The 24,957-nt window shown below is 49.5% G+C and overlaps 2 protein-coding genes across 2 annotated transcripts in view; one reads left to right on the forward strand and one right to left on the reverse strand.

The window, feature by feature from the left end:
- Nucleotides 1–24,957, forward strand: part of LOC102152433 (transcription initiation factor TFIID subunit 4) — a 172,700-nt gene that overhangs the window by 19,011 nt on the left and 128,732 nt on the right. The gene's annotated exons all lie outside the window — the stretch shown is intronic.
- Nucleotides 6,372–14,532, reverse strand: CXCL14 (C-X-C motif chemokine ligand 14). Its single transcript, XM_038552223.1, has 4 exons — nucleotides 14,293–14,532; nucleotides 14,021–14,126; nucleotides 10,158–10,271; nucleotides 6,372–7,546 (listed from the first exon to the last, which is right to left on the reverse strand). The coding sequence occupies exons 1-4, from the start codon at nucleotides 14,354–14,356 to the stop codon at nucleotides 7,531–7,533; spliced, it is 300 nt and encodes a 99-aa protein (XP_038408151.1). The 5' UTR covers nucleotides 14,357–14,532; the 3' UTR covers nucleotides 6,372–7,530.

The following is a 24,957-nucleotide window of genomic DNA, read 5'->3' on the forward strand; positions in this document are numbered from 1 at the left end:
CCATCTGGCTCACAGCCTGCATTCTCAGCTCTGCAGACACTTTGGGCTGGGACACAGAGTGGGGGTTCAGGCCCCTTCTGTGTATTTATCCCGCAAGGGACTGTTTGAATAGATGGGGGAGAGGTACAGAAAACCCCCTAAGGATCTGTGGCGGGCATGGGAGGCAGAGTAGCAGCTGGACATACCCTGAAGCCTCAGGAGCGGGATGCCAGCCCAAGGGCTAAATGTGGAGAGGACAGCTGAGTCAGTGAGCCTGAAGGACTCACGTGCCCCTCCCCCTCAGCTGCCATAGCTCCAGGTGGCTCAGCAAAGTGAGGTTCAGCATACCCTGTGTCTTGGGGCTGTGCCCTCTCTCTCACCGCAGCTCCTTCCAGGCTCAGAGAAGGAAGCAGGTCAGCAGCCTCATGGCAGGAAAGCACTCCAGAGGGCAGTTGGAGGGGAGATGTGTTCTGAACTGATGTGGTGGGAGGGACTGCACCTTCAGGTCTGCAGGGTTTCCTCAATCTTCCTGATGGGCTTCAGCCCTCCCCAGGATCCCTGAATCAGAAGGATCGGAATAAGATGTCCAAGGCCTATATCCCATTACCTACTCCTCTGGAGTAGCTAATCCCCCACTTAGTGTATGCCAACCAAATTGTCAAGGAGTGATTTTCCTCAGTCCTCTGGGAAGTACAGCTGCTTGGCTGATTTGCCTCTCTGAAACCAGAATCTGATCCTCCCAATTGTCTGGGAGTCTCATGTGAATAGACACAGAGAGGAGGATAGGGGTTTTGATTTGTGTCTTCATTGAACAGATGGGTCTCCAGAGTACTGTGTGCCTGCTTCCCACTGAACAGTCCGTGGACACAGGCTCCAATTTTTATTTAGCACAGAAAGCAGGCCAGGGTGGAACAGGAGGAAATGGGAGATTGTCCAGGAAGATCCTATAGGGTGCTCTTTAGGGTTAAAGAGGCACCATTACTTCCAAAGGGCCCACACTTGCTTAGGAGTAGGTTTCTCAAGGGGTAAACTGACTAAACATTTCTCAGATAACCACATAATTCCCTACCCTACGTGCTCTCTTGCCAAGCCCTGTAAGTAGAGCAATCACAATTTATCAGTCACACCAGTCTCTCTTTTAAGAGAGAGAAAGGAAACACTCTTCATAATTACACTGGGACGGCCATTATACACTGGGCTTGTCCCAGGAAAACTGGGATATATGGTCACCCTACCTGGAAGTGTCCAAAGATTTAACACTGCCCAAGACCATCTATAAAATGGGACTATTAACAGAATTTGTTGAGAAAGCAGTCAATAAATATTATGATGGTGTTTACAGTTTTTAAATTTATTTATGATAGTCATACAGAGAGAGAGAGAGGCAGAGACATAGGCAGAGGGAGAAGCAGGCTCCATGCACCGGGAGCCTGACGTGGGATTCGATCCCAGGTCTCCAGGATCGCGCCCTGGGCCAAAGGCAGGCGCCAAACCGCTGCACCACCCAGGGATCCCTACAGTTTTTATTAAACTTTGTTGCCCCTCAAAGTGTGGGGAATCAGAAGGGTTGATATCTTAGCAGCTATCAAGGAATTGATTGTTATTCTTTCTCTCATCAGTCTCTCGGTTTATAATTTTTTTTGACTGTACTAATGGAAGTACTTAACTCCAATCTGTCTTTGCAGACCATTATTTCAAGAGGACAAAAGCCTTTGTAATTTAGAAATGATTCTTGTTTGAGGGCTGCCTTTAACAAAACAATGGGCTGAAAGAAAGAGCCTGTTGCTTCACCTTCCCTTTTGCTCTGGGGAATAACTTTGAATATGAGATGAGAGTCTCATTTGCATCCAATTAGACATGCCTACTACTCATCCCACAATGTCAGCTCTCATTATGAAGTGGGGCTGATTTTTTCAAATCCAGCTTTGAATTAATTTTTTAAAACCCAAAATGGTTTCACCTTGTTTCTAGCTTAAGACGTTGTGTTGAATTGGATGCTGCCACAGTCCTCTTGCTTCTTCAAGATGTTTGGTGGTTGTGGGAGAAGTCTCTGGCTGCTGCTTCTCAAGCAGAATTTGTGTGTACCACACGTGGGTGCGAGTAGCGATTGCACAGTTGTTGGGCTCGCTTCGGTGGGTCAGCGGGGGAAGCCCCGAAGGAACACTTGGGGGTTGCAGTCTTCTGCCTCCAAAAGACAAATGAGGTACACTCAAGACAACCCTGGCCAAGGCTGGCTCTCTGTGTGGCCCGTGTTAACTGGATGATTAATCTCTATTCAGTGAACAGGAGTTAAGCCCCTGGTGAGGGCACAGCAGAGTCTCCTGTGGGCCAGGGTCAACAGCAACTGTGAAACAGCATCTCTGCCACACACAGCTGAGTTTGAATCCTGTGTCTGCCGCCTAGTAGCTTCGTGAATGTGGGCAGTGTATTCACCTCACTGAGCCCCGGTTTTCTTATCCATAAAGTGCAGCTGACGACAGAACCCCCTGCTATGGTTGTTAGCAGGATTCAGTGGGATAAGGTGCGTTAGGTCGTCAGCATGGGGTCTGGCTCACAGGCCACTCTGACTGGACCAGTTCACTGCTGTCACTGTTCTCACGCAGCCTCAGGCAACTTGGGGAGAGCCCTGGGCTGGGCGCACTCACTCTTTGCTGCCCTCTGGTGGCACATGTCAGAGTGGTCTGGCTGGGAGGAGGCTGGGAGAGGTTACCTTAAAAGTAAGAAAATTTGGGTTTTATTGCTTTCTCGATGACCCCTGAGAATATCTATTCAACTTTTCAAAAAGAGGAGGAGAGGAAAGTACCCTGAGGTTCCTAAAAACAGGATGATGTCTTCCTTTATAGAAAGTTGCTCAGGAAAGCTGTGGTCAGCTTCCTTGCCCATGAGGTTGGGGAGGCTAGCCCCAGCCAGATGGCAGGCAAAGATAAAGGAGAGGAAGAGACATGCATGAAACGGGGGGTAGAGGTTGGAGCTATGGCTGGTTTCCCTGGACGTTTGTTCATCTAGGGCGTGGCTGGTCTTCCGGATGCCCCTCTGAATTCCCTGAGCCTTCCCCACTTTTCCAGCAGTGGTGCTCCCTGTCTTTGCAGGTCTGTCTCATTGCCAGTGGACGCAGGAACCACAGGCCACGTGAGAGCAAGGATGGTATCAGCACTTCCTATTGTTGCCTGACAACAACTTGCCATTTGCCATGAGTCCTCTCCAAGCTGAGAAAGGTCTTGGTCAGGGGTTGCTTCCTCCGAGCCTAGGTGAGGTACCTCTTTGGAGTGGCCCTGGAGCCTGCAGCACAGCTCCCTAGCATCGTGTGCTTAGACCGGTGGCCAATTACTGCTGAGTCTGTATCTCCCTCGTAGACTGGGAGTTTCTGGAGACATCATTCCTAGCAATTGGCACAGTATGCTACGCATAGCGAAAGCTTCCTGATAAGACAGTGGCTGGGCAGATGAACAGTGGACTCTGCCCTTGAGGACAAGACAGTACTACACCAAGCCTTTGTTCCCCATGGTGCTCCATGCTTGGCACAGGCCTCTGTACGTAGTGATGGCTCAGTAAGTGGGTGCAGAGAGTGTGTTCTCAGGTGCTTCTTGGCACTAAGGTTAATTCACAGTGTTTGAGTACCTCACAACTACTGTCATAGGTTTTGGCAGATTTTTACAAACAAGTGTAAGAGATTGTCCCTGGCTTCTAAGAGCATAATCTTGTTAGATGTCTTAGTTAAAATAAAACTATTACATTGTAGTACCAGTTAAATAACTCAAGGCTGAGATGTGCTGTCCGGGTGGGTGTTAGAGTTGCTACCCGAGGTAGAGGGCTGGCTTCATAGTCTTGAGGCATGTGAGTTGCACAGACCCCTGTACTGAGGTTTGATGCTTTGCTCTTGCCATTTTGACATGGTTAGTTTTTGAATGAGGGCCCTGCATCTTTATTTTGCCCCAGGCCTTGTAGTTATGTAGCTGGTCCTGGGCCAAGATCCAAGCTGACCGGGCTCAGTGATAGAGGGTTTGGCTGGGCAGAGAAGATGAGCAGCAGAGCTAGGCCAGAGCTCTTCTAGGACATGGCCATCCGGGCATCAAGCCTGCATCAAGCCTGGTGCAGTGCTGTGGTGCTCTCAGGACGTGCCTTTTGGAATAGTGGGGCAGGGAGGGGTCAGAGGTGTGGCATTTGCATCCTAAAGCATACCCATCTGTGAGGAAGTGGTGACTCTGAAGATGAAGCCTACGTGGGGGCTTGGGCTGCCTGTGTGCCCCTGCATGCCTCCCCAGACAGGCCTGGGACAGCCACTTGGAAAGATGGCCTGGCCTTGCTTTGCTGCAGTAGAATTACTGTCCCTTCTGGATTGTGGCGGATATACCCCTCATCCGGCTGCTGGGAAGCCCCGAGGAGAAAAATGACGAGCAGCAGCTCTGTAAGTGGGAAAGAGGGTATCTTCCCTGTAGCTGAGCATGGTTTCTGGCGCCAGAGGGTCCTCGTTTGGTGTTTAGTGAATTGTTGGGGCTAAGAGCCTATCCTTAGTGGTCCACCTAATACTTGCCTATTGGAGGACAGGGCCTAAGTCATACAGGAAGCATAGCCCAGTCTTCGTTCTCCAGGGATACACAGTCTCTGTAGGAGATGAAACATTTACACACACTCTCTCCTCCTTCTGCTCCCTGACAGACGGGGTCGAGAAGTCCACTTCTCCCCCTACTGACTGTGTCTCCTAAATGAATTTCTTAACTTGTCTGGGCACCTGCAGTACAGCATGGTTGGTAGGGTGGAGGTTGAGCATGCAGGGCAAGTGCCCAGGTCAGTGCCTGGCACACTGTAAGGGGGCGTTGTTACTGTTCCTAAGAATCCCTTCTGTGCCTTGGGAGGTCAGAGAACCCTGGGGGGACACATGGGCAAGCAGGGCTGGAGAGGAGGTGCTGGTCCTGGAACCACAGATGAGAATGAGAGAGCAAGGGGAGGACATGTGTGTGGTGAGCTTAGAATGAGCAGAAGGTGAAGGCTGAAACTCAGGGAGCAACACAGAGAACCCAGTGCCCCATGGCCCCATGCTCTCATGCCTTAGAGTTGTCAGGCTGGAGGTGTGTGTATGGGGGTCCTTCAGCCGACCTCCTTACAGTGACCCTCCCTTGTGAGGTCCCATGGTGTGCTGATCTGGGGCCAGGTAGGGTTCAGGGCTCCCAGGGAGAGAGGCCTGGCCTCTGGTCTCCCCCGCCTTGGTATGTGCCCTCCTACTGGGGCCCTCCTGCTCTGTTCTGTTGTTTAGTGTCTGGGCTTCCATATCCAGTCTTCCTTCTTTCTCCATAATGAAGGGAAAGGTGGGACCAAGCCCCGGCATTCACAGTGGCCCTGGCCCACTCTGTCCTGCTCCTCTCAGCAGAAAGGCTGGCAGGCTCTGCTACTGGAGCAGTGTGATGAGTGACCTTGGGCAACTTTCTTAACCTCTCTGGTCCTCAGTTTCCTCAGGAATAAATTTGGTATAACTTGGCATTGCTAGGAGAGGAGGCCATGATGTAAAGGGTCTATTGCAGCATTCTGCTGAGGACATCCTAGGGCAGGGTACTTGCTATGTGTCCCTGTAAGTGTTGGCAGAGGCAACAGAGGTAAGTGCATGTCAGGAAACCATCCTCAGAAGTGAAGTGCATGTGGGCACCTGACTTCTCATCCCTGGTGTAGTGCATAAGAAGTGTGGACAGGTGGAGGCTGTCCCTTTAGTCAGTCCTGTGGAGTGTGGGGGACACAGGTGGGCACATAGAGGCCTATTTTAAGGCCTGGCTGACTTGAATACAGTGGACTGTGGGGCTGTGGGTGGTTTGCGCAAAGTACGGAGTGGCCTGGTCTTGTGAATACTAAGGGTACTGACATTTACCAAGTGTTCATCATGCCCTATTATCCTGAGTGCCTTATGTGTATTGCCTCCTGCAGTCCCCAGAAGTGCATGAGGTATGTGTTCATCACCCTCATCTTGCAGAAGCTGAAAGAGAGCCTCAGTATTTCTGTGACTGTAACTCCCTGACAGCCTGGCTCCAGAGCCCCTCAGCCCCACAGCGGGTACTTTCCACCTCTCCCTGAACCCCACTGGTATCATGGCTGCCCTGGACTGTATAGATCTTGCCTGGTCCCCCATCTACTATCTTCCCTAAATGGGGACCCTAGTGTGACCCTTTAGTTCCAGATGTATGGACCTGGTTATTCTGATGAACCAGCCCTGAGACTTTAAGACCTTGCATTCTGGCTGTAGGACTGTAATGGCATTCCACAAAGGTGACGATATTAACAGGTATTTGGGAAACACCAGTTTTCCTTCCTTTCCACTGCATTGGTCCCTGTTTATTTACAATGCGGTAAACATTTGATTGTTATTCTGGCCTCACTGAATAGAAAAAAGTCAGTAGTCTAGAATTTGGTACATTTCAAATATATTTTATTACTTTTCTTTTTGTCTTAGAAAGAATATGAAACCTGCATGCAACGCTAATGGTTTCTGACATGTGCGTAGCATATGACACAGCAGTACAACGAGGCATATACTGAAGGGGCAGTGTGTGGAGGGGGCTTTCTTCAGAGTATATTTACAAAGGAAAGGGCATGTGGTCATCTCAGCTTTCAAAGAGGACTGCGCTATTTAACATTGAATTACACGGGGGAATCGCAGATAGAATGCTTCTTCTGTACTGCCTATTCTGTTGCAAGGAGAGAAAGAGACATGCTTTGAAGGTTCTCCATCATCAATAGAAGGTGTGTCTGTAGCTGTGGGATTGTGCATGTATCGGTTTTCTTGTATTTCTTGTATTAGGTTTTCTTGTAAGGTTTTGCTAACAGTGTTGGGAACTTCACGTGCTTCCAGAGCATTAAATACTGAAGCAGTGAACCTTTCACAAGAAGAAGACCCAACCCCTTCCTTAAGGACCTTATGCTTTGCCATCCCAGAATCTTGGAAATGTTTCCTAGAGTATGCAAAAATAAACCAGGAGATGGGGGTGGGAATGAAGCACATTTCTCTGGCAGCCAACCTCAGGTTCCTCAAAGAACAGATGCCGAGAGATTGGCTTCTGCTTGCCCCATGACAGGGGCCACTGTGGAGTCCCCCTGAGGCTGTGACCAACCATGAGCCCAGGAGAGCCCGTGGCAGCTGTGCTGAGGCGCCAGGACCTCTGAGCGGAAGCTTCCTGCATTAGCAACGGAGCAATGCTGCTATGAAATGTTTCAACCAAGCTCTGTGTTCCTCCCAGGCGCTTATAAAGCTCAGATGTAGTGATGTCTGGACAAATACAAAAAAAGCATTTTTTTTTTTTTACAAAGGAAAGGCATGAGTTTCCCCCTTTTCGGTAAAAAGCAGTGTGTGATAAAGTCTGGAGCACAAGAGAGAAGGGTCTCACATCTGGAAGCCTTCCTTCCACACACAGCTATAAAATGTAAAAACTGACCCTTGGTAAAAAGTGCTTTGTAACAATATATAATTTGTGTCTTATGCCTGTGAGAAAGAAAAGGTTTGTTTTTTTATCTGCAGAGTCCTTTGCTTGTCTCCCAGCTGGTGTGAAGTTTTCCCATGTGGGATATTTCACCCTACTCTTCGTAGACCCTAGGAAGAGAAAATACCCGTGTAAGTGGCTCAGGATATGATGCAGGTGATCCACAGGACAGTGGCTAAACTGCTTCATCCTTGTCTTTAGGAGTGCCCCTTCCAGGAACGCCAGAGCTTGGGAGAAGCAGGGGTGGGAGTGGGGAACATCTCAGAGGAGGTCATCGCATGGACCACAAAGCTTACCCAAATCTGGCTTTGTACATTCTCAACAGCTTCCACCTCTGCAACCCTCAAAGCCCTATGGAGCAGACCCTCTCTATATGTGAGAAAACTGAGGCACAAGGGACTTCAGATTTGCCCAATGAACACTGAATGTCAGTGGTGGTAATGAGGTCTGTCTCTAGCACAAGCAGGGATGCAACAGGGGAGGATAGGCACTCCCTCCTTCAATTTAGGATGGTATCTTTCTGTCTATTTTGCCCAGAGAATGCATGTCCTCCAGAAAAATGCTAGTTCTAGAAGCTCCTGACCAAAGATGAAGGATGGTAGTAGTTAGGCTGGCCTGGGGCTATCTCGTAGGCCTGTGGCTCAAGGTCACCTCCTCTAGTGGTTGTGGGGCCTGTGTGCATTCCCAAGCTGACCTTTCCCCCTCATCTTCCAGGCTGTCTCTCTTTAGTTAACTTAAATCCCTTCTCTTCTGCCCCCTGGCTGTTCCAAGGCCATGCTTCATGCTCAGACAGCCAACTGATTCCTCTGCCTCATTCCTGATTTGAGTAAGACCACCTAATTGTGCTCTGATGCTGCTGCTGCTTCCCATGGCAGCTGGAAGCTCACAGCTCTGAGATATGGAGCTGCTAGTCTGGCTTCAAGGCCTGGGCTGCCTGGCTGGCTTCTCCTCTCTCTACGCTATGTTTATGATTCTCTTGCTGTCTCTACAAAGAGGATTTCCAGATAGTTCATTTCTTTCCATTGTACATTCATGGAGACATTTTCAACCTCTTATAGGGGGCATGGAGGGGGAGGGCAAGGGATTGCCCCCTTCCTCTCCCAGGATGGCTCAGCTTCCCTGGAAAGAAGACAAGCTCATTTTAAAATGAAGTGATGGGAGGCCTGGTAACAGAGATGCTCTCATCATTGGAATTTGTAGAAATAAAAAGAGGAGAGTTCATTGTCCCAGGCCTGCCTCCACTTTATCAGAGCTATGGCCCAGGTGGAGAGCTGGGGGACAAAGTATGCAAAATGCCGGAGTGCCAGCAGTCTGGTGGAGATGTTCTCAACCGCTTCCATGGACTGGCCCTGAAGTTAGCCTCATTCCACTTTGATGACGCAGGGCCTGGAGACTGACAGTGGATAGGGCAGGTCCTGCTTTTGTCACATGAGCCACCTGTGCTGACCAGAAAGAGGGCTTCATTCCCATCAGATTTATAGAAAATAATCTCTCGCTCTCAACAGTTTCTATTTCAAGCAGCTGCAGACGAGGCAGTTTTGGAGGCAGGACAAAAGGCGCAGGTACTGGGGTTGGACCCGAGTGTCAGCTGTGGGAGAGCTGGTCATGGGCTGAGCTTAGAGTGGAAGAGCTGCATGGGACCATGGGAGGGTGGTTCAGGCACCTGCTCTGTACAGGGTGAAGGTGACCCTGGGAGGCCTGGCTTCCTGCCCTGTGCTCCCTGGGAAGTCACTTCCCACCTCCACTTAGCCTTGGTTCCCCCCTCTGCAGGATGAGGTGCTGGCACCAGCACCTGAGGAAGTCCCCTCTGCGTGTGTACGTGCACGCAATTCCCCAGACATGCTATGTAGGTACAGGTGTAGACAGGCCCTGAGTGTATGAGGAGTAGCTGTGTTCTGGGACAGGTTCACCTGCATGCCATATGAGGAAACCAGAAACTCACCAGACACAGGACCCCAGGAGATTAGAAATGGAAAGTCACCTTCTTATTATGGGGACACAGAACCCAGAGAAGACAGGGATCTGGTTCACAGCTCTGGTCATCTCATCACTACTGCCCTCCCAGATTAAGCATGGCTCTGATTTTATTTATTTATTTATTTATTTATTTATTTATTTATTTATTTATTTATTTAGTATGTATGTATGTATGTATGTATGTATGTATGTATTTTTATGGCTCTGATTTTAAAGGGTCAAGCCCAAGGTCCCTCCCTGCATCTGCATAGGAAGGAGTCTATCAGCTTTGTCATGAGCACCTGGAGGGGAGGGAGTATTGTTGGCAGGGCACTGTTCTCACCATCTTGTGTTGTACCCAGTGTTACAGTTAACTAATACCATTACTTGCCATGTTTTACTTACACAGGAATCACAGAGAGCCATACCAGGTGCTTGCTCATTCATTTGACAGAGGGAAACTGGGGATCTGAGAATTTAAGTTACTTTAAAAAGAAGAGGAATTAAGACTACAACTTAAAAAGTTAACATGGTGCAAACTTTAGTTCACAAAGGGATACATTTTTGATGCTTAGAATTGTCCAAGAGAGCAATAGCCTTTGTGAAATTGTGAATGGGGTTCTGCAAGCCGGGTTAGGTATCTGCTTGCTATGGCTACTGTGGGGGGTGTTCACCTATCAGATAGGGGTTCAATGAGCTAGATGGGAGTCTAGGATCTGGAGCTGTGGGAAGGTGGGAAGGAAGGTGTGAGGAGGTGGGGCATACCTGCGCTTCTCGTTCCAGGCGTTGTACCACTTGATGAACCGCTTGGTGCTCTGCAGCTTGGGGTGTAGGCAGTGCTCCTGACCCCGGTACCTGGACACGCTCTTGGTGGTGATGCTGAAATGAAGCAGCATGACGTGGAGGATTGAGAAACTTGAATGACAGGCTTGGTGTGGCCTGTGGGTGGTCCTGGTCTGTTCCAATCAGGACACGGAAAGACTGTGGCCTCCTCCTTCCTTTCAAGGGAGTGTGTCCATGTGCTCACTGCCTGGCTGGCTCTTTGGAAGTTTCTGGGTGTCCCCTTAATCTCTGATTTCACATTAGGGGCTAACCCTGTATGGAGTTATTGGCTTTCACTTTTCCCCTGGTACCTTAGAGTCTGGGATACTCTCCCTACCCTTGTCCCTACCCCCATGAGGCTACTGTTAACAGGGCTCGTGCCTCATTGGAGAACAAAGCTCAGGGGATTCTTCCAGCTGCTCTGAGAGGTGGAGAGGGCTAATGACAGCAAGGTGCACATGCTGAGACCTCTTTCCTTGGATGCAAGGAGCTCAAGACAGGACAGACATGCTTTGCGCATGTGGTGGTCTCTGACCTTTCAAACCCCAGTTCCACTTTATCTTCTGAAGACTGTCCCATGGTTAGGCATTGTGGATCTTGAAGTTAAGTCTTGCTGGCCTTGAAACCCATTTTTATTCCTGAGCATGAAGTCCCAGTTTGTCTCAGCCTCCAGCAATAAAATAAGGCCTCCCTTCAGGCCTCTTGTCAGCCAGTGTCCCAATCCAGTGGAGGCCTTAGCCATGTGGCAGAGAAGCAGGTGGCATTCACTGTACAGAGTATAAGGCCTGGGTGTGAATCCCAGACCTGTCTGTGGACCTTGGTTAATCTCTCTTAATGATTTTGCCCATTTGTAAAATGGGTCTAATAATAGGACCTACCTCTTAGGGTTATTGGGTGATTAGAGGATTTAATCTATGCAGAATGCTTAGCACCTGGTAGATGCACAGTGAAGAGTGTCACTGTAATGACAATACTGTCATTAGTATTTGTCATGGAAGATGGGGTGGCTGAGGAGAAAGAGAAGCCTTAGTATAAGAGCTACAACCTGGCTGGGGATGCAGGACTGCTGCTCAAAACTGCTAGGCCCCTCTCAGCCAGGGCTGGGTCAAGGCAGCAGGATTTAGGAGGAAGCTTCTGGATGGGGGAGGAAGGGTGGTGTTTTAGAATGAGAGACCACCTAGGGGACCTGAAAAACTGGAAGGTGAGAGGGGGCCCCTCCATGAGAGGTCATAGCACAAGCAAGGGATGATGGTGGACTAGGCGCTGGGGAATGAGCTGAGGGCCAAAGAGGGGTAGCTGGAGGCTAGGATGGGAAGAGCAAGAAGGGAAGGAGAGAGGTCAGCTAGGGCCCTGTAGGTTCCTAAAGATAAAGTGTCACAGGGCACATGAGCCATATTCTAGATGGGAGTAGGGCCTCTATGAACTGAGTCTACCAGTTGACAGGGAAGAAAAAAATCAAATCTTGCCACCAGTATGGAGATAGGAAATTTGGGGGCAACTTGTTCTCTTCCTTCTCTGTGCTCTGAATTTCAAGGCCCCCACCACAGCCTCAGCTTCCTAGAGCAGGAGTAGTTCTGCTAATGCCTATGGACTGGGCTCTGCCTTCAGTGGTCCTCCCTGAGACCAGTTGCTCCCGTGGTCCTGTCCCTTCTTCTCAGTCTCAAGCATGGGCCAGGCAGGCTTCAGGGGGGAGTGTGCTCAAACTCCTTCCTGTGGTACCTGGTTGCTCTGTGGGAATTTACCCCTCTGCTCTCTCTGCCTACACTGCCGGTTTTGCACATGGAATGGAAGGATTTGGTGAAGCCTGATGAAAATCCATTCCTATACAGTTAGATCACTGTATAGGCTGAGGATCCACAGTCCTGAAGGGAGGGACAACACGGGAGGACACTCAACCGGCCCACCACAGTCCTCACATGCTTGTCACAAAACTAGGACTGTGAAAATTGGTTATAGGGTGAAGACATTAGGGTTTCTGTTCCCAGCAATTACTCAGAAATTCTGGGTCCTGCGTCCCCTCTCCTCAGCGGTTCTGGGTGCCGAGGGTTTTGGCAAGAGCTCAGTGGACACAGGATACAAATTGCCCTTTATAAAATTTGGAGTCTTCTGGTGCAAGAACTCCCACTTGCAAAGCAGACTGCCCTCCCCACCCCACCCCACCCCCAGCCTCATCAGAGATTTCTGGGTGACTCAGGGTGAGCTGGAAAACTTGCTTTTGTTCAGCTTTTGTGGCTGAAAACCTGCTTTGGCAAAAAGTGCTGGCCCCTTGTCTAGAGACTCTTAGCTTGAGACAGGAGAGGACGTTTAGACTTTCAGGGATGGGGGACCTGGGTGTGGATGAACGTTTAGGAGATGCTTACTGTGTTTGGACCTCCAGAGGCCCCTGCAAGTTTTCACAGGGCTGCGTAACTCTTGCACCTGCCCACTGCTGTCAGTTTCTTCTCAATTCTGACAAGTTTAGCCAGGAAAAAGTAAGCTTGTTTATTGAGGGTTCTGTCTTTTGAGATGGCTCTGCATCCCATACCCTGCTTCTCTTTCCCTGCAAGGTCTTGGCACCTCGTCTTGGGGTGGTTTTCAGCACTTAGAGGAGTGCAGACTTAATTTGCGGTGCCCCTGCCATCTTCAGCCCCCACGCTGGGAACCAAGGGGTCTTGTAGCTCCTCCCTCAGCTTGTGGGAACTCTGGCCCTCACCAAAAAGGAGTTTCCAGCAGGTCTTCTGGGCTTGAGTTTGCAAGGCAGGGGGGCAAGGACAGGAGGTTAATTTAGGTGCCTGGGCAGGAAGACAGTGGGGTTCAGCTCAAGCCTCATGGCTTTGCAAATTCCCTTAACTTCATCCTGACTCTGTAGCCCCCAGGTGGCAGTGGGGGGTGGGAACTGCCTTTGCATGCACTCTTGTGGAGGCCTTTGGGCCAGCCGGTCCAGCAGACAGAAAGTACTTGCCCAGACTGAGAATAAAGTGTGTCCTGTTGCTGGGGGAGGGGAAGAGGGGCCAATGGTCCATGGCAGATATTTGGTAGCTGCTTTGCCAAGGGCTTCTTTCCTGGCCAAGTGCGTATTGATGGGGAAACAGTGGTGCTGGACTCAAGTGGTTAATTGGGAAGGCAGAGGAGCAAGGAAACTCAGTGTTCTCTCACTCTGCCCCAGTTTTTAAAATATTCCTCGCATCCCCACCAAGCAGGGCTCCAGCTGCATGGCACGTTAACCCCAGCAGAACACTTTGCACAGCACTGCTCGGCTCAAGGACCCACAAACCAGTGGTGGAAGATGGAGGATCAGTCTCAAAATGAAATCTCTAGGAGCCAAAAATGGGCCCTCTGTGGTCCCCTGATCCAAAAAAGGCTCTGAAAGGAGGGTCTGAGGACTTAGACATTTGTTCTAATTCTCTCTCCAATAACAGGAAGGCAGCACGTGTGCCTCCCGGTTTGGGTACAGATTCTAGTTCTGGGTGTGTTTTGAGTGCCTTCGGTTTGGAAGTTCTAAAGTTGGCACAACGGAAGCCATTTACCCCTTGACCACCCCAGAAAGGTGGGCAGTGCAAGCAGCTAGGCTGCCCATTTGAATCTTAGCAAGGGTGAACCCCAAGAAGCTGTTTCCAGAGCACGGGACAGTGACCCTCCTTCCAAACTCTTTCAGACTGTCGCGCCAGCGTCCCAAGGACTCGCTGGGCAATTACAAAGGCTGGTCCAAGGCCTTGCCAGAGGCACAGAGGAATGTTTGTTAGCCCGCCCGATCCAGCCCCATGCTGCGCCCCAGCACCGGGTTAAGAGCAGCGCGCACACGCTCACGGTGAGGAGCCAGAACTCACATAACCATCTTCTCCTCGCAGTGCGGGTACTTTGGCTTCATTTCCAGCTTCTTCACGTCGCTGTAGCGAATCTTGGGCCCCTTTCGGGAGCACTTGCACTTGGATCCTGCGAGAGAGAGCGCAGGGTGCCGTTCAACTGCGGGCGGGGTCTCCTGTCCCCGACCTCACCCAGACCCTCCAGGGTCCCAGGAAGCCCAGCCGTTGGCGCCTGGGTGCCCCGGGACCGGACGGCACGGCACGGCACGGCAACGAGGGACCTCCCGGGCACTCACCGTCCACGCGTGCGGCGCAGAGCGCCAGGAGCAGCAGGAGCAGCGCGGCTGGCAGGAGCCTCATGCTGGCCGGAGGGGCGCGGCGCGGAGCAGGGACTGGGGAGGGCGCCGGCCGCTCGGCTCGGCTCGGCTCGGCTCGGCTCGGCTCTGTGTGCCCGGAGCGCGCCTCCCGGCTCCGCTCGCTCCCGCTGCGCCGTCGGTGGTGCCGGGGCTGCCGCGCCGCGCTCTGCGCTCCGCTCCGCGCTCTCCGCAGCCTCCCTCCGCCCGCCGGGCCTCTTTTAAATCCGCGCCTGCCCTCGCCGCGGCGAGCTCATTAATATGCAGAACCACTCGGTGACTCACTGAGATTTCTCAACGAGGTGGGGGGAGGAGACCTTCCCCGCCCCGGGACCGTGGTCGCAGCGGCGCTCGGCCGGAGCCACGCGCGCACACGCAAGCTCACACCCGCTGCCCTCTCACTTCCACACACACTTGCACACCCAGACTCCAGCCCGCGCACACCGCTGGTGCCCGGGCTGTACCCGAACACTTGGGAGGCTGCTTAAGGGCACTGCTTCGCGTGGTTCCTTCTGGCCAGACGGGCTTGCTGTCCCGAGCCGCGGAGGGACCCAGGCCCGCGGCCCAGATCTCCTGAGAACAGAAAGGGTTTTGGAGCAGGTGCCAGGTGTGGTTGCCAGCAGGCCTGACTCGGAGGGCGTGAGTTGTCCTTGCTGGGCCAGCGGCCTTGGTGGCCGCAGCACAAGGCCAGGTCTGCAGGGAGGTTGCCGTCTGCTGTATGGCAGCAAAGCTATTGCCTGTGGTCCCCGGGGCTGCCTCAAAAGGTGTGTGAGGGAGATTTGGTCACTCTGAGAGGAAGGCTTCTTAAAGTGGTTTGTGGCTGTGGGAGCTGTCTGCTGAATGGGGAGAACAGCCAGGGGTTCCTCGCTGTCATACCGTTCTCTAAAGCCTCTGCCCAGTAGGGAAAGGTGGCAATGGTAACCATCTGGACAAAGTCCGTATTCCACACATATGCCAAGCTCTGTGGTATAGTGGTGTGGGCCAAGGCATGGCAATAGAAATTCCTGCTCCATTACTACTCTGAGCCTTCATTTTGTTTTCTGTAAGGCAGGAGTGTCACAGTGCCCGCCCGTCATAGGGCGGCTGTGAGAACTATATGTAAGATCAGACATGTAAAGTGTTCAGCAGGCTGCCTGACCCATAATTGGTGCCCAGGAAATATTACTCATTGGTATCGTTATAGTATGTATTTTGATATATATTATTTTGATTTTTATAAATCGTCTTCCAAGTTGGTGTTTATTTATTTATTTATTTATTATTTATGATAGTCACACAGAGAAAGAGAGAGAGAGAGAGAGAGAGAGGCGGAGACACAGGCAGAGGGAGAATCAGGCTCCATGGACCGGGAGCCCGACGTGGGATTCGATCCCGGGTCTCCAGGATCGCGCCCTGGGCCAAAGGCAGGCGCTAAACCACTGCACCACCCAGGGATCCCCCAAGTTGGTGTTTTAATTCTTTATTTGATGATCGTGGAAACAGACTCAGAAGAAATAACTTGCTTGAGATCATGTGGCCAGGAAGCCGGTGGTTAGGCCAGGAGGGGCCCTGGTGTCTATGGGTGCAGAACTGGGGCTCCAGTCTCTGGGCTGTCCTGCCTCCCTCAGGCACTTGGTGAGGTGCTTCCTTCTTAGACCCAGCGACAGGGGATGGTGTGTCTCGGGCTCCAAGGGTCCCTGGGCTTGGCTCCCAGGCCAGAGCTGAAGCCAGGGCAGAAGCTGCCAGGTTATTCTAGCTAGCAAAGCTCTGTGCTGTCAGCCTGATAACTCTCTGGGGGTACAGATACCCAGAGAGGGTCCTGGGTGGATGGGGAGGGCAGGCTGCTAGGGGCAGAGTAGGAAAATGTGTATTGTCTCTTCCTAGTTTGAGACCTTGGCTGCCTTGAGAGGATGCTTGGCCACGAAGAGCCTGTAGAACTTGATCTGGCTTCAGGCCATTTCCTGAGTCCTATGCATGTAGTCGTATCAATATGTAAACTAATGTCAACAGCTGGACATTTGGGTTTATGCAGATGAGTGCAATGGAGTGATTTTTGACATTAACATTAATTACAAAACTTTTTAATCTTTTGAAGTTTTTTTCTTAGTACAAAACCAAAACATTTGTTACAGAACTATCAGAAAACATAAGCAGAAGAAAACATAAAAAAACACACCTCCATCCACTCAGAGGTCTACACCAAGATGCTAACAGTGTTATCTTTTTAAACCCTTTTGTCTTTGCTTGCATGCATTTGCACAAATGTGACCAGTGTGTGTGTGTCCTGTTTAATAACCCACTTGTTTTACCTATCATTGTATCATCAGCATTCTCCCATGTGACTGGTTTTGCTTCTCCAGTCTCTCTTTTAATAGTGTTATATGAGGGGTGCCTGGGTGACTCAGTTGGTTAAGCATCTGCCTTCAGCTTAGGTCATGATCCTGGGATCCTGGGATCGAGCCCCGTGTTGAGCTCTCTGCTTTGTGGGAGCCTGCTTCTCCTTCTGCCCCTCTTCTCCTGCTTGTGTGCTCTCTCTCTCTGTCAAATAAACAAATAAAATATTTTTTTAAAAATAGCATCATATGAGGTCATAGAGCATTGTGCCTGAGAGCTTGGTGTCTCTATGTCAGACTGCCTGGATGTGAATCCTACTACTAGCTGTGTGATCTGGGGCAAATGACTTAACTTTTTTTTAAATAATTTTTTTTTTTTTTATTTGTGATAGTCACAGAGAGAGAGAGAGAGAATGAGGCAGAGACACAGGCAGAGGGAGAAGCAGGCTCCATGCACCGGGAGCCCGACGTGGGATTCGATCCCGGGTCTCCAGGATCACGCCCTGGGCCAATGGCAGGCGCCAAACCGCTGCGCCACCCAGGGATCCCCGACTTAACTGTTTTTGATACTGATTTTCTAATCTGTGAGATGGCAATAATAATGATAGCTACAGCTTAGGGTGAATTAAATGAGGTGGTACCTTTAAAGCTTTTAATATGGTCCTGTCACAGAGTAAGTGCTCAATAAGTTCTGTGTATTGTTCATATTTTGGATGCAGCATATTTCATTGTACAGATGTGACATAATTACTTTTAAGTAATTACTCTCTGCTAGACATGTCAATTGTTTTCCACCATATTATCTCAGAAGCAATGCTGCGAGGCAGATATTCTTGTAACTTAATTTTGGGGTAGCCCTTTAAAAATTGATCATGTCTCAGAATCACTGGGCCATGGGTCATGCCTATTTTAAGGCTTTTAATACAAGTTGCTCTTCAAAAACTAAAATGCATTTTATTCTGCAAAAAATTTCTTACCTTACAAAGCTTTCTCAGAGCATATGGAATAGATTTTTTTTTTTAATTAACAGTGCTTATTAGTTAAGTGGGATCTAAGAGCATCAGGGATCACAGGCACTGAGCTTTTGTAGGAAAAAGTGGTTGGCCCTAAAAATATGGGCCAATTTCCCAACTTCCAGGGCCAGACCAGAAGTCATACAGTCCAAAGTATCATCCCTAGTTGTATTCTTTAGTCTATGTATGCTCATCTTTGAAACCGAAATATAGCAATGTGTGTTTTTTTTTTAAAGATTTATTTATTTGAGAGAACAAGAGAGCATACACACGATGCATGCTGTGGGGAAGGGGAGAGGGAGAGTCTTAAGCAGACTCTGCACTGAGTATGGGGCCCAATGCAGGGCTGGATCTCAAGACCCTGAGATCATGTTGTGAGCTAAAACCAAGAGTCAGATGCTTAGCCAAATGTGCCAGTGGGACGCTTGGGTGGTTTAGTGGTTGAGCGTCTGCCTTCAACTCAGGGCGTGATCCCAGAGACCGGAGATGGAGTCCCACATCAGGCTCCCTGCATGAAGCCTGCTTCTCTCTCTGCTTGTGTCTCTGCTTCTCTCTCTCTGTGTCTCTCATGAATAAATAAATAAAATCTTAAAAACAAAAAAACAAATGTGTCACCCAGGTGCCCCCAAATACAACCGTGTGTTTTTGTAAGCAGAGCTCACTCCTATTTGTGTGAGCTCTTCCAGGGTCACTGGTATAGAAGAGGATGAGGGCTTCCTGCTGCCAGCCTGTCTGTGGATGATGCTGCTCAACTGGGAGAGAGAGGATGTCTTGACCTTTGACTTGCCTTTAGGGTGTAGATTCTCTACTGAGCTCATGTTGGTGGGGAGGGGTCTTTGGGCAGGTGGATGAGGCAGGGTGAGGTGGATATAAGTAAGGGAGTTTTGTGCACAGCGGCACTGCCTAATTGAAGGGGATCCCTGGGGTGCAGTGAAAGACCAAACACATGATCCTGCTCTCTGGAGCACAGTCTCTCTCTCTCTCTCTCTCTCTCACTCTGTATGTGTGTGTGTGTGTGTGTGTGTGTGTGTGTGTAGGTACCTAAAGGTATTTATGGTCATGCTGGCTTCTGTGGAAGGGGTACAAGCAAGTTGTGGGGGGTACAAAGATGGAAGGAAATAGAAGCAGAAAATCGCTCCTTGAGGGAGTGGAAAAATTGGCAGAGATGCTACAAATTTGCATATTCATTCTGTTTACAGTGATTGAGCACCCATTGTGTGCCAGACTCTGTGCAAGGTGCTGGGGATATAAGGTGAACAGAGGAGGGGTGTACCTGTTCCCAAGGAGTCTAGTGGGGGAAGACAGACATTACTCAGACAACCAGAGATGCACATCAAATTACTACAGAGCTAGATGTATTGAAGGGAAGCTGATGCTGTGGGGCTCACCAGGGGATCCGACCAGGTAGGGAGGTGGGGGTGGCTTCCCACAAGGAAATGCCCACTGGATTGCAGTGTGAAGGATGAGAAGGAGTTAACCAGGTGACAGTGAGAGGAGAGCACTCCTACCCCCTTATAGTCTTTGCTCTTCACATGGTGATCTCCTGGGGGTAAACCCCTGCTCAGTGCCTACTGGCTTCTGATCTCACCCAGAGGCAAAGCCGGTCCCCTGGTGACCAGCATCCACCTCTCTCCCCATGGGCATGCTCCATCAGAGTGCCTTGTCTTCTTCCTCAGATATGCAGAGCCTGACCCTATCTTGGGATCTTTGTCCTTGCTGGCCCCTCTGCCCAAACTGCTGCTGCCCACGTGTTGGCAGGTGGCCCTCTTCTTCCGTGTAGTCAGTCCCATTGTCACCCTCCTCCTCCCTGTGCCTGCAGTCACTCTCTGTGCCCTTAACCTATCCTATTTTACTTTTTACATTGTATGTGCAATGACCTCACACTGTACAATGTGCATGTTTCTTTGGGAGTATATTGTGGGTCATCTTCTGATCTGCTGGTTCTGTGAAGGTAGGGTCTGTGTCTTTCTTGCTCATCCTCAGTGCCAATTGCAGTGATTTACCACATTTTTGATAAATAAAAGTGTGTTTCAGGCAAAAGACCAGGTGTCTTTGATAGAGCAGTGCTGAAACCAGTCTATGTAGACTACAAGATTAGGTGAGAGAGGGAAAGGGCATGCGAGAAAGAGAAGGGAATAGGGGAGGGGAGAGAGGGGGAGAGAGAGAGAGAGAGACAGAGAGAGTGTGTTGGGGGTGGGTGAATGTGGCCACTGGCAAGACCATGTTCCCAGGAAAGCCAGTTCTTCCCAGTGCATTTGTTTCAGAAAAGTGTTTGCTAGGAGGAGGAGGAGAAGGTGAATGAGTAGGAGTGTGGTTTTCAAGGAAACCCTGCAGGTATCTGGCTACCACCTCATAGGTCTGCTGAGCCGGTGGATCTTGACTGGTCAAGGCTGGTTTCCTGCCCAGGGAGCCAAGAAACAGCACTTCCCCATGGTGGAGGTCTGTGTGCCTTTCTCTGTCACCCACAATCTGTGGGACCCTGGGCAGCCAATGGCCTCCTCTTTGCTGGCTTTCCTTCAGCACAGTTCTGCATACTGACCCTCTCCCCAGGACCTTACTCTGGAGGAGAGAAGGATGTAGGCTGAGGTTTCCTCAGGACAACTGTTGGGTTTCATTCTTTATTCTTAGAATGTTTAGGGAGCCTGAGCAATTAAGCCTAGAAGAAGTAGTGCAAGGGGGTAGCCAAACAGTGTCTAATTAGGCTTCAGGCAGCCTTGAGGAGTAGAGTGGCTCTGCCACTCAGGAGGGTAACTGAGGATGCTAGTGTGTTCCCCCAAACATGCAACAGGATGCTTGCAGTAAAGATAACAGACTCACTGTTAGTATTTATCTTGCCACTTATTTATTCAACACCACCTCACTGCAGACAAGCATCTTTACTATATCAAGAACCCAAGCAAAGATATTTTCAAAGGAGGCCCTAACAAACAAATGAGCAAAGGACATCGAAGGGCAATTCAGGGGGAAAACAGAAAGAAAAGCAATTATTAACCAACTCATGAAAGAATGTGCGTCTTCATTAGCAATCAAGGAAACCCACATTAATGCTGTAGTATCATGGCATCTTGGTTTGGATCTTACCTGATGATGAATATTTATTTTAAAGAGTAATATCTGAAGCGGACAATGGGAAAGGGCAGAAACATCACTTAGGTATCACTGGTGGACTTATAAATTGGTACAAGATTTGGGGAAGTTATATTTATAGTATCTATCCAGACTGTTTGAAATAAGCTGCTTCACCCTATTAATACACTTCAGATCTATTTAAACAGTTGATAAGGGAGAAATCCCATGTGCAAATAAGGAGTTAACTAAATGTCCAACAATGGGATGTTGGTTAAGTAAACAGTGAAGGCCCTGAATGAAATATTATACTGGTATGAAGACTCCTGATTACAGAATCTGTGGAATTTCATGGAGGAAATACTTATGCAGTGAGGAGAGACAACACAAGGTCGTGTAAACACCATGATTGCAAGTATGTAAGACAGCAACCGCTATATAAAGCATGGCAAAGTAAGAGATACAAACATCATTCTCTTTGAGTAGCAGGGCTTTGGGCATTTGTAAAAGGTTTTCTCCTTGCTTTCTGGTTTATTAGGATGTTCTTATTATAAAAGGAACTCAAGACCATTCAGTTGAAACAGTGAGGCCTGGGTCACCTTAATCCCACTTTCTTTGTAGGGTGGTAGACACTCCTATCCTGCAGTTGGCACCACAGAAGCAGCACAGAGAGTTCTTGGTGCTGAAGGTGAGCCCTCTGATGAGGATCTAGACCTTGTCATCATAGCTGTCTATACTTTCCGCAGCACAGCTCATGTAGGCCCTACCTGCCTAGCGTTGCTCTGCCTCCTTCTGCTGCCAGTCCTGGTTCACACTCACAGCAGGGTCCTGGCCTCTGTCCCTCACTGGCCTGTACTGCAGGGGTGTCCCCACCTTCTCCAGCCACACTCTCTATTTTTCAGTTCCTTGAAAACTGCCAGCTCAAGTTCCTTTGATGGCTACCTGTTCATCTGAAGGCTTCTCCCCTGCCCCTTGGCCAGGCTGGTTGCTACTTTACCTTCTTACTCTGCAAAGATATCATTTAACAGGGAGGCCTTCTGTGATCATGCACATCTGCCCCTTTCCCTTCCTCTTCCTCTTTCTGTCTCAGTCTGTGTGGTCTATAGACCCATTTTCTCTTTAGTACCACTCATACCTGCAAAGACTCCTTCAAGATCTTCCCCATCAGTCCAGGAGCTTCAGAGGATGTTCTTGTTGACTCCAGTGTCCTGGCAGGAACCCAGGGCCTAGCATACAGCAAGTGCTTAATGAGTGAATGAATGAATGAATGAGTGATGAATGAATTAATATGGATCACAGTTTACCTACCATACAGTCTAGTGAGTTAGAGTCAGACTTCTTGGTTTAGAATCGTTGTCTATCATAGGCTGCCTCTCTGTGCCTCTGCTTCCTCATCTGTAAAAAGAAGATAGTAAAAATAACAGTAGGGCTATGGTGGGGATTAAATAAGCTAATACAGGACAAGCATGCCCACAACGCAATGTCTTATCACATAGCAAGTGCTCCACAGATGTCTGTTCTTGTTGTATTTTACTATTATTTTTAAAATCTCCTCAGCTACCCCCCCCCCCTTATCTCTGGGTTTGCTTGACTAATTCCTTTTGCTTTGTATTTGTGAAAGACTTATATAACACTTACTTTGTGTCAAGGATTGTTCTGAGTGCTATACAAATATTTATTTATTCAGTCATCATAAACACCTAGGATGGGTGACCCCCATCTGTAAAATGGCACAAGGACAAAGATAAGGTAAGTAACTCGCCCAACATAACTAGCTGGTGGCAGAGCTGATCTTTACCTCCAAGTAGTGTGGCTACAGAACTGTGCTCAGAACAGCCATATGCCAGCCCCCCAGGAGGAAAGAGCAGGGCAACATAGCCTATCTTTTTGCCCAGGTCTCCCCACTGCTTCCCTTGACCGGTGCTGCTGGCATGTGATCTTCAGCTCCTGCCCCTGGAGGGTGTCCCAGAGCTCCCATTCAGTTAGGGTTGCCAGATTTGGCACACACAAATACACGATGCCCAGGCAATGTGTGGGGACACACTTACACTAAAAATTTATTCTTTGTTTGTGTGGAATTTATATGTGGAGTGTAAGAAACAAGACAGAGGAGCCTTAGGGGAAGGGAGGGAAAAATAAAATAAGACAAAATCAGACAGGGGGACAAACCATAAGAGCCTCTTAGCCATAGGAAACAAATGGAGAGTTGCTGGAGGGGAGGGTAGTGGGAGGATGGGTGACAGGCATTAAGGAGGGCAAGGGACGTAACCAGCCACTGAGTGTTCTATGCAAGTGATGAATCACTGACCTCTACCTCTGAAACTAATAATACACTATATGTTAATTAATTGAATTTAAATAAAAAACAAAGTTAAAAAAATAATAAAAGTTAACTGAAGTTCCTGTATTTTAAATGGCCACCCTACATTTAGCATCAGAGGCTGTAATGTGGTTTCTGCCAGCCTCCTTCAAATGGTGGTCTCAGACACAGACATGGGAGCCCCCTCAGATCTGCCTTGTGCAGGGCTGGGGAGGAGAAGGATAGGCACACTTGTGAGCTCTGGGCATTAGGCTCCAGCGGGGGAGGAGGAGGCAGTCTGAAAAGGCAGGCATCAAGCAGGACATTCCTGGTGGAGGCAACAGCTTAAGTAAGTGCTCAGGAAAGGGGGAGGTCTGGGGGGAACTAGTCAGTAGACCACTGTGAAGGTAGGGCAGGGATCTGGTGGGGGTAGGGGGGTGGGGTTGGCCGGGAAGGCTGGATCTGTGAATGAGGGCCATACTGCCCATGGCCTTGGGCTTCACCACCTAAGTGATAAGGACCCCTTGAGGCCCAAAAGTGTTAGGATCCAGTGATCAGGTTTTACTTGTTGGGAAGACCCTTCTGGGTGTTGGTGAAGGAGGAGTGACAAAGAGGGAGTTGGGAGGCAAGAGAAGCATTGGCCAAGGGCAGGGAATAAACACTTTGTCTTCTTATTCCCCAAATTCTTTGTCTTCTCCTGAAAAAATGTAATGGAGAGATGGAAAATGAAAGATGGTTCAGTCCCCTTTGTTAAGGAGAGGTAGGCATTTGCAGTGCTGGTATTTCTTTCTACCAAGCTTTCTATCAAAGAGTCTCTAGCACCCAGAGAAAGGAGCACAGCAGAAGGAGGAAATGATTGGGTTTGGAGTGGGGATGTTTCTAATTTGCTTCTAAATCAGTGTCTCAGCCATGTGTAAGACGACCAGGTCAAAGGCATTGCTCAGAGGATTTACCTGCCAGGTGAACATTAGCCTTAATTAATCTTGTATGAAGAAAACTTTTCAACCAACTGTTTGAGATACATTGTACGTTTCTGTCTTAGCAACTAGTCATTGCTTCTGAACAGGACCAGGTTCCTAACGGTGAATGATTTAGGGCTGTAAAAGAATTGTCATAAACAGCTCCCTGGAGCCAAGAGCACAGCCTAGATTTTAAGCACATAATGGAATCATATCAAAAGCAAGGAGGGGCAGCAGGACCCATAAATCCTTGAAGTGCAGAATCTGTCCATTGTGAAACTTGTGAGGAAGGGAAACCAGATGTGGATGCTGGAGAGGAGCAGGCGGGAGGGGGCAGGCAGGAGAGGGGGTATGCAGGGGGGGCAGACAGGAGCGGAGGGAGGGGTGAGGGGCCGGTGGGAGGGAGGGTGTGCAGGTAGGAGGGCCAGGTGGAGGGAAGGTGGGGGGTAGGTGGGAGGAAGGATGTGCAGATGGGGGCAGGCAGGAGGGAGGGTGAGCTGTTGTGGGGGCGGACAGGAGGGAAGGGGTTAAAAGGAAGCAGGTGAGGGACAGGCAGTAGTGGGGGGCAGGCAGGGAGAGGGGATGGAGGGAGGAGGTGGGCTAGAGGTCGAGGTGGTTCAGGCCACGGAAAGAGGGCAGGCTTGCCCCTGTTGGTGGCTGGGAGGTTCAGCTTCAGAGGGGAGAGGCCTAGACTGAAGAGTTACCTTTCTTGTTGCTGCTTCTTCAGCTGTACTAACAAAAGTATTTATAAGCTTTCCCTGAATTTTTGTCTTTGAAGACAACATTTGAAGTAGTTCTTTAATAGTATATTTGAAATACCACGAAAAGACTAACTTTGTTTATCCTGTGGAGGAAAAGAGTAACACATGTGGAAATCCCCTTGGATTGGGGTGAAAAGTATGTTTGCCTAAGTGGCCCTCCTTGGCTTAAGATGGAAGATTCATTTTATTCTGATGTGC

The sequence above is a fragment of the Canis lupus genome, chromosome 11 (assembly GCF_011100685.1).
Source record: "Canis lupus familiaris isolate Mischka breed German Shepherd chromosome 11, alternate assembly UU_Cfam_GSD_1.0, whole genome shotgun sequence".
NCBI lineage: Eukaryota > Metazoa > Chordata > Mammalia > Carnivora > Canidae > Canis > Canis lupus.

Excerpts from the sequence above, each read along its gene's own strand:
- CXCL14 (XM_038552223.1), bottom strand. The coding sequence starts at position 14,356 with ATGAGGCTCCTGCCAGCCGCGCTGCTCCTGCTGCTCCTGGCGCTCTGC. Across the intron at positions 14,127-14,292 it reads CTGCGCCGCACGCGTGGACG|GATCCAAGTGCAAGTGCTCC; the intron begins GTGAGTGCCCGG and ends TCTCTCTCGCAG. Across the intron at positions 10,272-14,020 it reads TGCGAGGAGAAGATGGTTAT|CATCACCACCAAGAGCGTGT; the intron begins GTGAGTTCTGGC and ends GCTTCATTTCAG.